At 47.0% G+C, this 14,984-nt stretch overlaps 2 protein-coding genes across 7 annotated transcripts in view; one reads left to right on the top strand and one right to left on the bottom strand.

The window, feature by feature from the left end:
• Nucleotides 1-2,163: 2,163 nt before the first annotated feature.
• AHSA1 (activator of HSP90 ATPase activity 1) lies at nt 2,164-10,532 on the bottom strand. Of its 2 annotated transcripts, none has more exons than XM_001493748.6 (9): nt 10,029-10,532; nt 8,517-8,707; nt 6,755-6,837; nt 6,239-6,356; nt 5,091-5,179; nt 4,078-4,209; nt 3,513-3,614; nt 2,678-2,729; nt 2,164-2,560 (listed from the first exon to the last, which is right to left on the bottom strand). In XM_001493748.6, the coding sequence occupies exons 1-9, from the start codon at nt 10,106-10,108 to the stop codon at nt 2,388-2,390; spliced, it is 1,020 nt and encodes a 339-aa protein (XP_001493798.1). In that variant the 5' UTR covers nt 10,109-10,532; the 3' UTR covers nt 2,164-2,387. The 2 variants fall into 2 exon arrangements, with proteins under 2 accessions (XP_001493798.1, XP_023483947.1); XM_023628179.2 differs by having other exon boundaries at nt 10,323-10,451.
• A 141-nt stretch (nt 10,533-10,673) lies between these two features.
• The window catches only part of VIPAS39 (VPS33B interacting protein, apical-basolateral polarity regulator, spe-39 homolog), a 24,708-nt gene continuing 20,397 nt past the window's right edge, over nt 10,674-14,984 (top strand). For 2 of the 5 annotated variants that reach the window (XR_011432260.1, XM_005605377.4), the window contains exons 1-3: nt 10,830-10,971; nt 13,607-13,699; nt 14,356-14,458. Coding sequence is in view for 3 of the 5 variants with exons in the window: in XM_005605377.4 (XP_005605434.1) it covers nt 13,607-13,699; nt 14,356-14,458 (196 nt within the window). In the remaining 2 variants the exon portion in view is untranslated. The other 3 variants (XM_001493709.5, XR_011432261.1, XM_070250259.1) reach the window with 3 other exon arrangements.

The following is a 14,984-nucleotide window of genomic DNA, read 5'->3' as shown; positions in this document are numbered from 1 at the left end:
CTAGCATCTCTAGGGGTGGAGTCCACTTTTCTGCATTTAACAGGTTCAGGTGATTCTTAGGTGAGGCGAGCCCTCGGCCTAGGATTTGCAATTTGGCGAACTGACGAGCTTTTCAAAATATCAATTCCTGCTCAAGGGAAAACTCTTGAGCTGAGTCCAGAAGTCGGCAGGTACCATTTGCTGGAAGCCACCAGGGGCCAGTGCTTCTACATCCATCATCTCTAATGCTCTCATAAGGTACCTGTTATACCCATTTTACGGATGAGAAAATTTGCCCAATTTATTAGGAGGTGGTGCGTTTACATACAAACCAAAGTCCAGCCAGGTCCACAGTTTTGTTGTTAGCTGTCCTTCTGTGTGTTAGGCTCAGATGGCTAACCGAAACGCTATCAGTAAAATGGCAGTGGTGGAGATTGGAACAGCCATCAGTCCTGGAGATGTGCACTGTTCCTGTGCATGTCACCTGACAGGTCCTTTGCCTGGTGCTTTGGTTTTTATTAGGGTGTTTGGGAACTCCAGATTGTTTCCTAAGTGTTCTGGAATTGGTAACTCTCCAGCCCACCATGAATGGGCTCCTTTTTTGTCACTGGTCTCTGTGTTAGGAGGAGGAGGAGTCTGTGTTGGGGGGTCCATAGATTGGATTCAAGCGAGACAGGTTCTTTATCAAAAGGCCTCTTTTTGGACCCCCCAGGAGGCAGATATAGTGCTGAATTAAATGCGAATTAGTTCAGTTTGCACTCGGTTGAGTAATTCAAGCCAAAGCTGGCTTTTGGAGGGTCTAAATTATCCCGATCAGTACTGATTTTCTGCTTTATTTAAATATGTTTTGGCCAAGTCATGCTGGTAGGATTAGTCTGCAGGCCTTGCTGCCAGCTAATAAAACAGGCAAAAATAGCTGAAGGAAATAGCTGTAGCTGCAGGAGGCAGGGTCTGGATCGGAGACACTGACTCACGCTGGGCTGCAGGAAGCTGGGGCGGGGCTGGTCCAGGAAAGTAGCCCTCCCTGTTCAGGTGGTTGCCTCTCTTCCACATGGCAGTCTGAACCCCCCTAGAACATCCCCAGCACTTGGTCAGTGCTCAGTAAACTCAATGGAACCAGGTACATATTTAACAATACTCTTAACAAGGACCTTTCCTCCTCTTTCTGGGAGTAATAAGAGGGCTGGCATTTCCTACTCCAGGACAGATGCCTGACATAATAGAAATGCACAGCTTCTTTGTGGGGATGAACCCAATGACAAGGCAGCAGACATAATGGTTTATATTTGAGCACTGGCTCTGCAGTTATGGTCCTTGTTCCAAATCCCAACTCTGCTAAACGCCAGTTGTAGGGTCTGGGATGTTACTTAGGAAATCCAAGGCTCAGGTTCCTGTGAAACATCAATGATGGTAGTATCTATTTCATAGGGCTGTTATGGGGGTTAAATGAGGGAATGCAAGGAAACTGCTTAGTGTAGAGTCTGGTACATAGTGATCATAATAATAATAATAATTCTGCTCAATAAACAGAAGCTGTTAACCCAAGGCCCACAGTTCCCCTCTGACAGAGGGCGGCAGTCTCCTTCCACATCTCAAATCACCACCTGGGGATCATCTCTTCTTGGGAGAGGATAAGAGGCCCCGGAGACTGGAAAGCCCAGGATGCCAGCTCCACCAGCAATGATGTTTGTTGGCAGTGTTTACCCCAGAGCACCAACCCTCCCCCTCTTTCCCTCCGTGAGGCGGGCAGAAGTGTTTGCCAGTCTGCAGAAAGCAGACTAGCTCAGGAATGCTTGGTGGTGAGAAGCAGGCTCCCTTCATGCCTCTTAATCACCTACACTCACCTAGAACAGAGATGAAATCCATCTGGGTTTTTTTTTTTTTTTAAAGATTTTATTTTATTTCCTTTTTTCTCCCCAAAGCCCCCAGTACATAGTTGTATATTCTTCGTTGTGGGTCCTTCTAGTTGTGGTATGTGGGATGCTGCCTCAGCGTGGTTTTGATGAGCAGTGCCATGTCTGTGCCCAGGATTCGAACCAACAAAACACTGGGCCGCCTGCAGCGGAGCGCGTGAACTTAACCACTCGGCCACGGGGCCAACCCCTCCATCTGGGTTTTTTTTTCATTCAAAATCAGGAGAATTCTTAGTGCCAGCTACCCCAGTCAACACAGGTTCCAGATACGTACGTTTTTTAAATTACGTTTATTTAGCTTATGTACACATAAAAGAAATCGCCCTCTGATCCCACCCAGCAGAAAACATGCACAAACCCAAGGTATACACGGAGGGAAGGGGCCCCGGCCCCAAGTTAGTGGTTGGGATGGTGCAATCCTGTTGAGTCACAAGCCCTGGTCAGGAGAGGCTGGACTGAAGGTTGGGCAGGCCGTTGTAGCCCCCGCCGCTGGCCCTAAAATAAGCGAGCGCCATAGCCAAAGGTCTGTTTGATGCCCTCAAAGTAGTACCGCTGCCAGCCCTGCCGCGTCCTCTCCTCCTCAGGGGCAGGGATGCCTCGGCCCTCCATGCACAGCTCAGTCTCTCCATTCTTGTCAACGAAGGTCAAGGTGATGGTGGCAAAATGTCCTGGGAAAGGCAGAGGGGAGGGAGGTTTCGGATCCAGGGTTTCCAGCCGGGTTTGAGACTAAGGGGAAAAGGAGAAGTTCTAGAGGGTAATGGCAATAAACAAATGTGCTTGCTTACCTTCTGGCCAAGATTTAAACCTCCACTTCATCACGATGTGTTTCTCAGGGACCTATAATAATCAGAGTAGTCAGCCTATGCCACAGATTACCACCGACCCGATCCCAGCTAGGATTAGCCATCTGCCTTTCGTACGGAGTCTGCCACCTGTGCGATTATACTACTTATGAGGACAAAGCAGACCAGAGAGATGGGAGCTTCTGCAGTGATGTTGGCTGCAGCTTCTCCCCCTACTCCTAAGTTGGTCCGGGCAACTGTGCCCAGCTGAAATTTCAAGCTGCAAATGGAAAGCCACAAGCCACCAATGTATATAACCCCTCTTCCACCTTTGATTTCTCTAGGAAGGACTAATTTACTCCACTAAGGGAAAAATTCTAGAAAAGCAACAGAATTCAACTCAGCATTCTTTTTTTTTTTTAAATGGAAGTATTTATTCCAAGTGCTGCTTTTTTCCCCCCTTTGGTGAGGAAAATTGGCCCTGAGCTAACACCTGTTGCCAATCTTCCTTTTTGTTTTTTTCCTCCCCAAAGCCCAGTACATAGTTGTAGGTTCTTCTACGTGGCACACTGCCTCAGCATGGCTTGATGAGCAATGCTAGCTCTGCGCCCAGGATCCGAACCAGTGAACCCCAGGCCGCCAAAGCAGGGGACGTGAACTTACTCACTTGGCCACAAGGCCAGCCCCACTGCAGCATTCTTTTGAGAAACAAAAATGAAGTTTTACTAACCAAAGAGATTAAAGTGTTAGATTTTACCTACAGAGCTGAAAAAGGGAGACAAGTTACTCTTCTGACGAGACAGGCTATATCCTGGGCCTGGGGCTGGCAGGTACTCACCAGATCAGTGAATTCCCCAGAGACATTGCCATCTACCAGGTGAAATTTCCCACCTTTGTCTGCTTCTAACATTGCAGGAGCATGAGTGAAGGCCTGAACGAGCTGTGGGGAAAAAAGGCAGTAGGGAGAAGGTGCATGCGCTCAGTGGGACCAAGGAACAAACGCCAGCTGACACCTACGTGCCTCAGCTCTCATTTCCAAAGATTACACTTTGCCCAATGACCAGGTTCAGGTTCTAGTCTGTTCCAGTATAGGCCAGGCTTCGACTTGAGTAATTCTTTCTGAATCTATGATGCCATTTCTCCAGATCTATTCACTTTTCTAACAAGAACGAGTCTCAGTGGTTCCTACTTACATGACCCAAAACTAGTACAGAAGAGAAAAAAGAGGGCAAATCCACTTTGATAAGTGGGCTGAACAAAAGCGTTTTTCCTCTGCCTCTGCTGATGTGAGGAAAGCCACATGGTTCCCCTCATCAGCACTTCCTCTGCAAGCTGAGGGAAGATGCCCACGACCCAAGTCCCCTGGAATGGGAGATGCCACGAGGTCTGAAGATTATACCTACCTCTTGGGTGGTCAAGACTCTATAGAGCTCCTCTGGTGATGTCAGGAAGGTTTCTCTAAGGGTGATCTTACAAGTGGGGATTTTGACACCAACAGGTCTGGTCTGGGTTTTTGAAGGAGCAGACTTATTAGCCTGTGGAAACGGCAGTGAAAACTGTCAATTTAGAGTCATGGTGATACCTCGATTAACATGGCTCTAAAGATAGACCTGCCATAATCCTCACAAACTTTTTCACCTCGAAGGCTAACTATTCCAGGGGATTGGAGGAAATTTGTGTGTATGGGTGTTTCAGTCATGGGGGAAACTTTCCCAGAAAATCCTCAATTCCCACTGAAAACCACCACTCGAGGTAAAGGAAGACTGATTCTCTTTTAAAAACCCAATGGCCAAAGCACACATCAAATCATTAGGCATTTCTGTAGGGCTCAGCCTAACTCTCAAACAGAATTCCTATGATTAAATAGCTGGAAGCAGCCCCGCAGCCCGAATATCCTTCACTCTGCTGACAAAAGGGCAAGAGGGCTGAAAACCAAGTGCTGAGCCTGAGCCATACAAGTTCCAGCTCCAGAAAAAACAGTTGCTCACCTTGCAAATGGGCTGAATGCCATCAATTTCCTGATAGGTGAAGTTAGTGATCTAACCCCTGATACCTTGATGAGACCTCTAGTACCAAACAACGAAATATAAACTCTCTAGTTACAGATAATACTGAAGACATACATGGCTGAAGACCATGCTGTGTTCATAACCTAACTGGTTTAAATGAAATCTGGAGTCAGACTTTGAAGTCCCCAATGGCTTGCATTTGCTCTAGGAGTCTGTTCTAATGAATAAAAACCAGGTTAAAAATGCGTCGACAGACTCTCAAAAAAGCACCATGAACGGCTCATAGGCTGCTCTGGCTTAGAGGTTAGGGTCGGAGAGAACGGCTGAAATGCGGAACTGAGGAGGTGGCAGTGTCTCCACTCCCTTTCCGAACAGCCTCCCACCCCAGCCGAGGGAGTACCCTTTACCTTGCGCTCCTCAGTCTTCGGTGCTGGCTGCCCGGTTGGGTCTACTGAGTCTCCATTCATTGTGGGCAAAATCATGCCCTGCGTGAACTCTGAAAAGATAAATCCCGGCTCTCGGAAGTTATTTCTTAGTAGCTGATATGGGCCTTCATTATGGTTTGACCAACACGGCCATCTTAACCCAGAATGAGGTCATGACAAGGAAAGGAAGGGTCTACCTGCTTTGCGTCTTTACCTTTGGTCTATGCCAGACAGCTATCTGAGTGTGTGCTATAGAATGCAGTACCTTCGCTGGCATTATTTTAAACCTGACTCAGTCAGAAGCATTACATCTTGTTAAATGTACACGAGGTCTACTACGGATGGTGGCCAATGAATGTGGTGGCACTTCCAGTGACGTCAAGAGCGGGGCAAGATGCCCATGGATGCACATTAGCCCCCCTTCTCCACTCTGCCTTACCTCAGTGGAACGGCCAGAACTCATTACGGCACTAGAGCACTGGTTCCCACCACAAAACTATCACCTGCTCTGCTGGTTCCCTTTGATGGTCATTAAATGTACTCCAAACACCACGACCACTAGCAGACCTGGCAGGCTAGGGGAGAGCTGAGCTCACTGCTTTCTAACAAGCCCCTCAACATCCCTGCAGGCTGCCTGTCCAGGACTGGGCTCAAGGAGCGAGTGTGGGGGTGCCAAGTCTTTAGATCAGTGCTATCCAACACAAATGTAACGGAATTTTAAACTTTCTAGTATCCACATTAAAGAGTTTAAAAAAGATGAAATTATAGTTTTAATAATATATTTAACCCAATATTTGCAAACTGTCATTTCAATGTTATCAATATCAAAAAATTACTGAGCTACTTCTTCTTTGTCTTGGGACCAAGTCTTCAAAATCCATTGTGTACTTTAGACTCATAGCACATCTCAGTTTGGACTAGCGACATTGCAAGTGCTCCACAGCCAACATATTAGACAACAGATCTCTACATCTTTCGCTTACTCAGTTTATAGACTGACTGCGAGATGAAATGAGCCCCCTCCCCCCAAATCTTTACCCATTTGCCAAAGAAAGGACTGTCCAGCCCCTTGGCCAGAGCCTGACAGTGGAAAGCTGCCTCCTCAAGGCACAGAACTACTCAAGGGGTACCTGTTTTGAGAGTGCTGATGTAAATTCCCATGGCTTCTCTGAGAAGTTTCACCCCTTCTTCCTTCATTAAGGCCACGAGATTTGTGTCAGGCTCATCTTTGGCAAGGCTCACACTAATCTGAGTGAAAGATCAGAAGTAGGTGGTAAATAACTTGAGGGGCACCCACATTGTGGAACGTGGGTGCTGAGCAATCAGAGAACTGCTGACATTTCCAAAGGAAATGCCTGAGGGCTGGGGTATTCGTGCAATCCCCACTGAGTGTTCCTTCTCGAGTTCTCTCTGCCAAGGCAAAGGTGGCTAATGTTAGAACCCAGGCTACTAGCTAGAGCGAAGTAGTTAAATAAGCACAAGCTGCTCTGGAAGCTCCCACTGGCACCACAGACCTAGAAAATCATCTGTAAACCAGGGTTCTAAATGCTTGGGTCAAGCCTGGCTTTAATCTTGAATGACAGGTCATTTTCCTCATTTGAGAAGAAGATGTGGAAGACTCAGATGAGGCATTAAGAAGCACAAACCTCTACTTCATCCACGCTGTTTTCATCAGACAAATTGGGGATCTCCACATGTCCCTTGTACTGTACTCCAGTCTTAGAGGTACCTGTCAAAAACAGGGCAATGTCATTAGTCTCCTCCTCGCAGGGGAAGTCTTCTCTGGAGTCCTAACTACTATTCTGCTTACAATCCTTTTGGATAACTTACCTGACCCTCTTTATTCTCAGAGAATGCCACATGCCAGATGCAACCAAACCCTCTTCACCCGCGCCCCCACCCCAAGAAATGTTTTTCCTCGTCAGATTTCTTGAGACCAACTGTGTAACTACAGTGTGGGACTTGGGACTAAGAGCGATGTGGATTCGGCACCAGCATCAACTCTGCCAGGGAGGACTTGGGTCAACAGCCAATACAGTCAGTCCTGCTGGGATGCTTGTTTCGAAAATACAAATCTGTTCCAATGCGACTGATTTATTAGGGGACAATTTGATCATAACATGAATTTCATGTTTGCTTATATGTGATTTAATCCATGAGAAACACTAGGTGGACACAAAAAACCATACCCAGCTAAAGTGAGCTGTGTAGAAATACACGAAACGCACACACCTCAAACATTTCTCTGCCAGTGACCTCAGTTCACCATGTGTGTTATGAGCCAGGCCATCCACAAGTGACGTGGTAATGTTCCTCCTGATTTCAGGTGACCCACCTTCCACCACTTCACAGCAACCCACAAGCCGCAACCCTTCTGATGCCTACCTCCACAAGTAAACTGCAGGTCTCTTTCAAGGTAAAGCACCAGATTTATTGTATTATTTATGCATTTCTTACCATTCAACACATGTGAAACTGTGCTACCAACTTTTACATTCCTAACTTTTAAAAAATGTGTCACCGATGAAGCTTTTGCAGGGGTTGTGTTGTGTCCCTCAGCCCATCTTCCCTATAAACCTTATGATTTCTGTTGAGTGATTTTGTATTTGGTGATTTTCAGGAACACATATCTCACGTTATAGCAGAATTGACTTTATTTCAAAATTAGCTAACAAAACACTTATCTTCACTTCTCTAGGACTCAGTTTCTCGAGCTATAAAAAGAGGACTGGACAAGATGATACCTTCTCCAGACTACTAAGCTCGAGTAGTTAAAAAAAAAAAATCATGAACACATATATCTTTTTCCTTTTTTATTACCACTCGAGAAGTGTTTACCGAAGCACAAATTTATTTTATGCTTTGCCCCATACATGTACTCCTTTAGTTTTAGTGCCTTTTAAAATTTAGCCTCCCAAATGTCAGTGCGGTATGTGCATGGCCCTAATTCTTTGCTAATATCATCAGAGAAGGAACATTAAATTAGAGGATAAAACTGCCCCCAATTCTAGTCACATACTAGCTTCATTAGCACAGCAGTCTGAACTGGAGAGACAAAAAAAGATCGAGACCAAAATAATCCCCCTCCGCACTTTTAAATCATCCAAGAGACACAAGTAGCTAATCTGAAGATATGTCACCTTATATGTCCCAGTACAGACCAAGGCCCAATGATTCAGTGGCCCAGCTGTTTCACAGGTGGGGACTCATGAAACTCTGAGGAAAACCATTTAGTGTCCCAGAGGCACAGAAATTCCAGCATGCAATACTGCTTTCTATACGCCTCCAAACCAGCACTAGCTATCTCCCTTGAAAAGTTCATAACCTCTCAAAAATTGTCCTCCCAGCCTCCTCAACAGGTCCATCAAAATGCAGTTAACGTCTACCCTAACAGCCCACCAGACTTACCTGTCCAGTTTAGTTTGATGCTCCATTCATAAAAGAAGATAAGTTTGCCTTTGCGATTGTTAATGGATGCCTCTCCATCAAGCTTATTCACCTCTGTCACCTCACACTTGCCTTCCTCATTTTGCACCTGCACTGCCAGGAACAGCGTTTTCAGCTTATCCGTGGACCAATTTGAAGCATCCCTCTCTGTCCTGCAAAACAGAAACAAAGCTATGGACCAGCAGGCAAATGGAGGATACACTGCTTGCTCCGCGCAAGGGAATCCAAGGCTAAAGGAGGCCTGACAAATAGTTTGAAAAGAACACAAAACCCTCAGTCCCACTCTAGTATGTCCTCTCCTAGGAGACAAGGAGTCCCGTAACGTCTATAAACACAACTGCTGTCCAGGACCGTTACAAACTAAATGGGAAATTATGCTTTCCTTTCTCAGCATGATGGTGCTGGGGTCACTATCCGACACTTTCACATGGTGCCCCCATTTGACCAAGTGGAAAACTGTACACATCCTGCTAGGATCAGGAGCACAGACTGGGCCACAGAATGCAGTATTTAGCCAAAAGGTCCAGTGAGGAGTAAACCAATAATCTTGACCTGTCAAATGCAGGCTGTGCTGTAAATGCCCTTCACCTTCTGTGCCCTCCAAATGGCCATGAAAACAGTCTAAGTCCAGGGCTTCAAAACAAAAATTAGGTCAAGCACTCTGTGTATGTTAAGAGGAGGCAGGATGAGATGCTGAGAAGAAAAATCACTATGTGCCTCCCAACTTACTAACTAGTTGAGAAAACAGCAAAAAGAGGGGCAACAAAGTAAAAATATAGTAAACACGGCATGAACAAAGTTCAGTGGAGATGAAAGATAAGGAAACATTACTTCCGAAAGATTTCATGAAGGAGGGTAGGCTTTTCAAAGTGGTTAAGTTATAAAATCCATGATTGCCCGGCAACCAGGGGCACTGCCTGGAGTTACAACACAACCAACTTAACAGTTCCGGGTGAGAGGCCATGGCGTCTTCAGCATCACTGAGCTCCGAGCACCTACAGAACACGTTCCAAACCTTTGCCCTCTGGACTGAGGTAGTGGTCCCCTATGACCCACTTTTAATTTCACCCGTAAACCGCAAAATGGGAATTCCAGCCCTGTGGCCCCGAGCCTAACGCTGCAATCTCCCAACACAACCCAAGGCGGTCTGGGTCTCGCTGACTCCTCCGGCCACGTGTGGGAAGCATCTCCCGTGTTCAGGCTGGATGCAGCAGCTAGGGGGTTATGTTCTCGTATCTCTGAAACTCCTCCTCTGGAGCGCAGTCCTCCACGTTGCCCCCCGACCCCCAAACACTGAAACGGAGGCCGGGGGGTGGAGGGACCAGCGACTACAGCCCCCTGAAACAGGAAGGACCCACCCCCACCTCCGGGCAGGGCTGCCTCGGCCCCAGCTCTGTCCCGGCCGAGGTTCCAGGGACCCTGCGACCCTGGCTCGGCCGTACCGCTCCCGCGGCCTGGCCCGCTGGCCCTCACCAGTGCCAGTTGTTGACGTTGGTGGCGTCGGCCCGCTCCTCCACGATCCAGCGTGGGTCGCCCTCACCCCACTTGGCCATTGGCTCTCCTACCGCGCCGCCACCAGCTCCCGAGCAGCCACAGTCACAGCCTCAGGACCGCTTGGTCCCAGCCACCCGGCAGCGCCTGGAAACTACTAGAAGCGACCGCAGAACCTCCTGGCTTGCTTTTCCCTCCACCCCCCCGCCCCCTCCCCGCCTTAACTTCCGGCTCCTCCTCGCTTGCACCAGGTACTTCCGTTCCACCTCGCCCGACCTTAGCTTCCGCCTGTTCTAGAGTTCCTCCAAGCTCTCTCAGGTTATCCCCAAAGGGGCCCGAAATGCAACCGCTCACGCGACCATTCTTCACCCGTAGGGACACAAAGAACACGTCCCATTGTTTCCCTGGACCCTGACTCGGCCCTGCTGAGCCTCATGGGAGTTGTAGTCTTGTTGGGTGACCCGCTGGATAACCGCAGAATGTCGCGCTAAAACTATAGGAAACGACCAGGCACGGTTCACTGGGGGTTCTGGGAGCTGTAGTCCACCATCCCCGTGGCCTGTTCGGGCAGCGCCTGACGGCAGAGGCGGAAGGAACTACAACTTCCATCACGCCCTGCGGCCTCTTACTTGACTCACATTCTTCCCCCTCCCAACCCTCCCCGGGACTATCCCCTTCCGCCCGTTTTCTATGCCGCAGAGCCTGACTAGAGAGGCTGGTCCAGTGGCAGAAGTGTCTGGCGCTGTGCTGAGAGGGAGGGCTCGGTGTGGAAGAGGTGAGGGTGTCTCAGACCGCTTCGGCCGTGAATCTGGCTGAGTCCAGCCTCTCCGCATCCTGATCCTTTCGCCTGCTGTCGGAGGCGTCCGTAGACCCTCCAGGCCTGACTCTTCTTCCAGTCGGAGCAACCGCTGGGCCGGGAGCCGGGGTACGCTCGGGGTTGGGGCTGTGAGTGAGCCTCGACGTTTGATTTTGAACGAGCATTTCCCTGGCCAGGGATCTGCCGGGCTGTGGCGACTGCCGGAGATCCGTGGCTTCCTGGACGTTCGCCCGCAGAGTCTTCCTCGTTTAACCCACATTCTCTGGTCTCCGTTCATAGCCTCGCCGGTGTAGGCCTGGCTCGGAAGATGATGACAGAATCTGCATCTGACTTCTCAGCAGCTCCTTTCTGGAGCGTCCTCAAGCAGGGAGCGTGTTGGTTGTAGATTTCTTTTGCGGATGCCTCTGTTTTCCTTACTTTGTCATGTTCCTGTTATCCCCTCGGACCTGCTACCCTGTCTTGTGGGCTTTGAGTTAAACTGCTGACGATAAGGACAAGCCTCTGAAGTATTTTAAATCATGTTGAAGCACCTTTCTCGGTTACTCTTAAAATTGTACCTGGTTGCTTTATACCTTCTAGAGCCATTAAATCATTATCTCTTCGCTTGCCCAGTAAATCCGGGTTCTGATTTGGGACTAGAAGTACAAATTGGTGTCAAGTATCCACTGCTGTTGAATGGTTTTAAAAGATTCCAGAAATCCTGGATTATTGGGTGTGTTAGACCCATGGTGTGCCCAGCTGTAGATATTAACAGATATTTATCTACTGTAGTGAAATAATGACCTGCCCTAGGTGTCCCTAGAGGGAAAAATAGTTAGAACGACCGTGCAAGTCAGAGTGAAATGATCCAGGTGTCAGAAAACCTGGATAATAGGAGCAAGTAGCAAGGTGGGTGTGATACATCATCCTTTTGTGCCTCATTTCCCTCATTGGTGAAATGGCCGTGGAATCTGCCAGGCCTACCTTACAGAGTTGTTCTGAGGATGAGAAAATGTCTTGTGAACTGGCACTTGTGCCAGTTACATGTACATGCTGTATGCACACCTTCAGTGTTTGTGATGGCCACTAGAGTTTTTGTATCAAATTAATTTTTTTAATCTTTATGATTGCTTAAAAATATTTTCTTTCTAGCTTTTCCCAAGGTACCATGACGATTTATTAATAACAGTTAATACTGAGCATTAATTTTGTGTCAGGTACTAAATATGTATTAACTGTTTTAAGCCTCACAGTAATCTTGTAATGTAGGTTTCTATCGTTAACGCCCATTTTACAGATGGGGAAACCGAGATAGAAAGATGTCAGTAAGATATCCTATACTAAAAATAACTAACATTTAGTATTTACTTTCTGCTAAGCGTTTTGTTAAGTGTTGCCTAAGTCCTATATATTCTTCACTGCAACCCTGTGAGGTAGGATATGAATTTTGCGAGGCTTAGAAGTAAAACTATTTAGCCAGTGCTCAGAATTGGAGAAACCAAGGTTTGAACTCAAGGCTGCCTGACTACAAAGTCTATGCTTCTACCACTGTGAGGGATGATTTCGTTGTGTCTGCCAGCTTTTTTATTTGGTTTTGACTCCTTGGCATTAAATATACAAAAGGATTTTTACGCCACATCTGGTTTCAGTAGAAGTTGGTTAGTGGTGTCTGCCATAGGAAGGGATCAGACGGTAGACAATTCCCACCGTGACTTTCCCATCCCTACTTCCCCTGAAAAGAGCAGGAAGTGAAAGTCAAGTACGTTAAGGGCCGTCAGAAGCCTCCTCAGCAGGGCTGCCGACAAGCTTCTGTTGAGAGAGGCGCTGTTGAAGGAAAAGCAAATTGATCCTTTAGAGTTGACAGTGTGTAGTCTTTGGAGTTATTTTTGATGTTGTGGAAGTTTTGGTACCCAGCTCTTGGCTTAAACCAGTTTCCTCTCTAATCCAGGTGGCATTGATAGTTTAGTTTGTAATTAATTCTAGGGCAAAAGTTATTTTTCAGAGTGAAATCTAATTTTAGAGTAGTTATGAGAGGGACTTGTGGTGTTTTGACTGAATCTTTATATGCTTTCATTTCTTAGCCCTGCCCTCATTTCCCAAATTTTGGCCAATGCATGTTGATAAATTAATCATGATTTGAAGATACAGGCAGAATAATTTGGCTTCTTTTAATTGCTTTCATTCTTTCAGGCATTTAACAAGCATACATGAGAGCAAGATATTTGTCAGTTTATTTCACTGTAGTATTCGTAGAACCTCGAACAGTGCCTCAGAGATGGCACTCGGTAGATACACGTTGAATGCACAAGTGCAGTTATTAGCTGTTTTGTTCATATTTTGATTGATGTTGTGTATTCAGCACGGTTCATGATGCATTCTTATAACCCTTGCTTGCCTTGCATGCTTACCTTTATACGTACCTATGCTGAATACCCCGCTCTGTTGTAGGGTCCTTCAGGAGAGGGACTGTGTCTGGCACTTTTTAAATGTCCCTTACAACCCCCGAGAGAGTGCCTTGAAGAAAGTAGGTGTCCTGGAAAGGAATGACTACTTGTGGGTAATTAGAGGATCGAAAGTATGCTTTGATCAGTTGGACACCCAAGGATCTGGTTTTATATGGCAGGTTCAGTATGTGCTTGACCTGATTCTTTTATGCATCCATTTTGTATGTAGTGGGAGTTTGTAGTGAGGGAACCTAATGATTTCAGAGCTCTTTTGGGGGGAATCCAGAAAGGGACAGACATCTGTCTTCCTCTCACTCCAGATGAATCGGACAAAGGGTGATGAGGAGGAATATTGGAACAGCTCCAAGTTCAAGGCTTTTACCTTTGATGATGAAGATGATGAGCTGTCACAGGTAGGTTTCCATGAACTGTTGCTGAAGGTCGCAGCCCCCTGCACACTGCCACTCTAAAAGTCCTTCCCCTTGCGTCCTCGGAAGCCTGGCTTTGACCCTGTCTCCATTAGGCTCAGAAACGTTTGGGTCGGATCTTTAGGAGAATCGTCCTGGAGAAGAGCCCTCCGAAAAAAGCCAGAGGGACTGTAAAAACCAGCTCTCTGCCCTCTTGCTTTCCATTCTTGACATGATTCATTGCTTGCAGGTTTTTTTTTTTGATAACTCCAAATCTTTTATTATGTAATAAAATTTGTTATTTTTGAAAGATGGACTGAATCGGAAGTTTTGTCTTTATCGAGTCAATTTTATAAATGGAGAAACATTCCGTTTTGAAGAGATGGATAAACTCACTCAGGTTTACACAGCAGGTCGTTGCCAGGAGTGTGATTAGAACTAAAAAGTGGCTTTGAATCTTCCTAACTCTTTTGTCACTGAACTGCAATGTTAGCTAAAAAGCAAATTGTTTTCTTGGCAAATATCTAGCAGGCTAGGCTTTCGATTCAGAGGGTGAACTTGTTGGCCATCTTCAAGTCCCAGTTCCTCAGCCTTCTTGGTTGTCAGAGAGAGGGGTGGGAAGTGGCGATTGCCTGAGTGCCCTGCCTTATGTCCCTCTGCAGTTAAAGGAGTCCAAGCGAGCGGTCAACAGCCTTCGAGACTTCGTGGACGATGACGATGACGACGACCTGGAGAGAGTCAGCTGGGGCGGGGAACCTGTGGGAAGTAAGTAGAAGAGGCCCTAGGAGGGGATCCATATTCAGGGTTCTTGTCACTAATGAAGGCTCCACTTGTTTGTCTCCTCGGTGCTTAACAGGAAAGGGAATGAGGATAGATTGTTTTCACATGAGCGTATACCTGGACATGTAACCCCAGGAGAAGATAGACTTGGGGAGATACAGCAGTCATGCCCATATGACACTCTAGGTCTGCTGTCCTAGGGCCGATGCTGGCTGGCTGTTTCAGACTCACTTGGGGTGCATACTAAAATTAGGTTCCTAGGCCTCACTGCAGAGACTCTGATTTAATGGGTCTCAGGGCTGGGGATGGTGGCCTCAGTGTGCAATAAGTACTGCAGGTGCTTCTAATAGGCAGTCATATTTGGGAACTACTGGCTTAATTGCTCATAACTGCCTGACAGAACCCACTTCCTTAACCACCAAGTCTCACTGTCTAGCTGTTATATAAGACACACCACTTACCACCTTTGCAGAGTCCAACCTGATTTTGAAGAATATTTTTTGAAGTTTTT

This window comes from Equus caballus, chromosome 24 (genome assembly GCF_041296265.1).
Source record: "Equus caballus isolate H_3958 breed thoroughbred chromosome 24, TB-T2T, whole genome shotgun sequence".
NCBI lineage: Eukaryota > Metazoa > Chordata > Mammalia > Perissodactyla > Equidae > Equus > Equus caballus.
Note: the sequence above shows the minus strand (reverse complement) of the source record. Positions and strands in the feature narration are given on the sequence as shown.

Bases quoted from the DNA above. Each gene is read 5' to 3' on its own strand.
- AHSA1 (XM_001493748.6), bottom strand. From the start codon at position 10,108: ATGGCCAAGTGGGGTGAGGGCGACCCACGCTGGATCGTGGAGGAGCGG. The intron at 5,180-6,238 runs GTACCCCTTGAG...TTATCTTTTCAG, and splicing joins CATCAGCACTCTCAAAACAG to AGTTCACGCAGGGCATGATT. The intron at 3,615-4,077 runs GTAGGTATAATC...TTTTCCCCACAG, and splicing joins GAGTCTTGACCACCCAAGAG to CTCGTTCAGGCCTTCACTCA.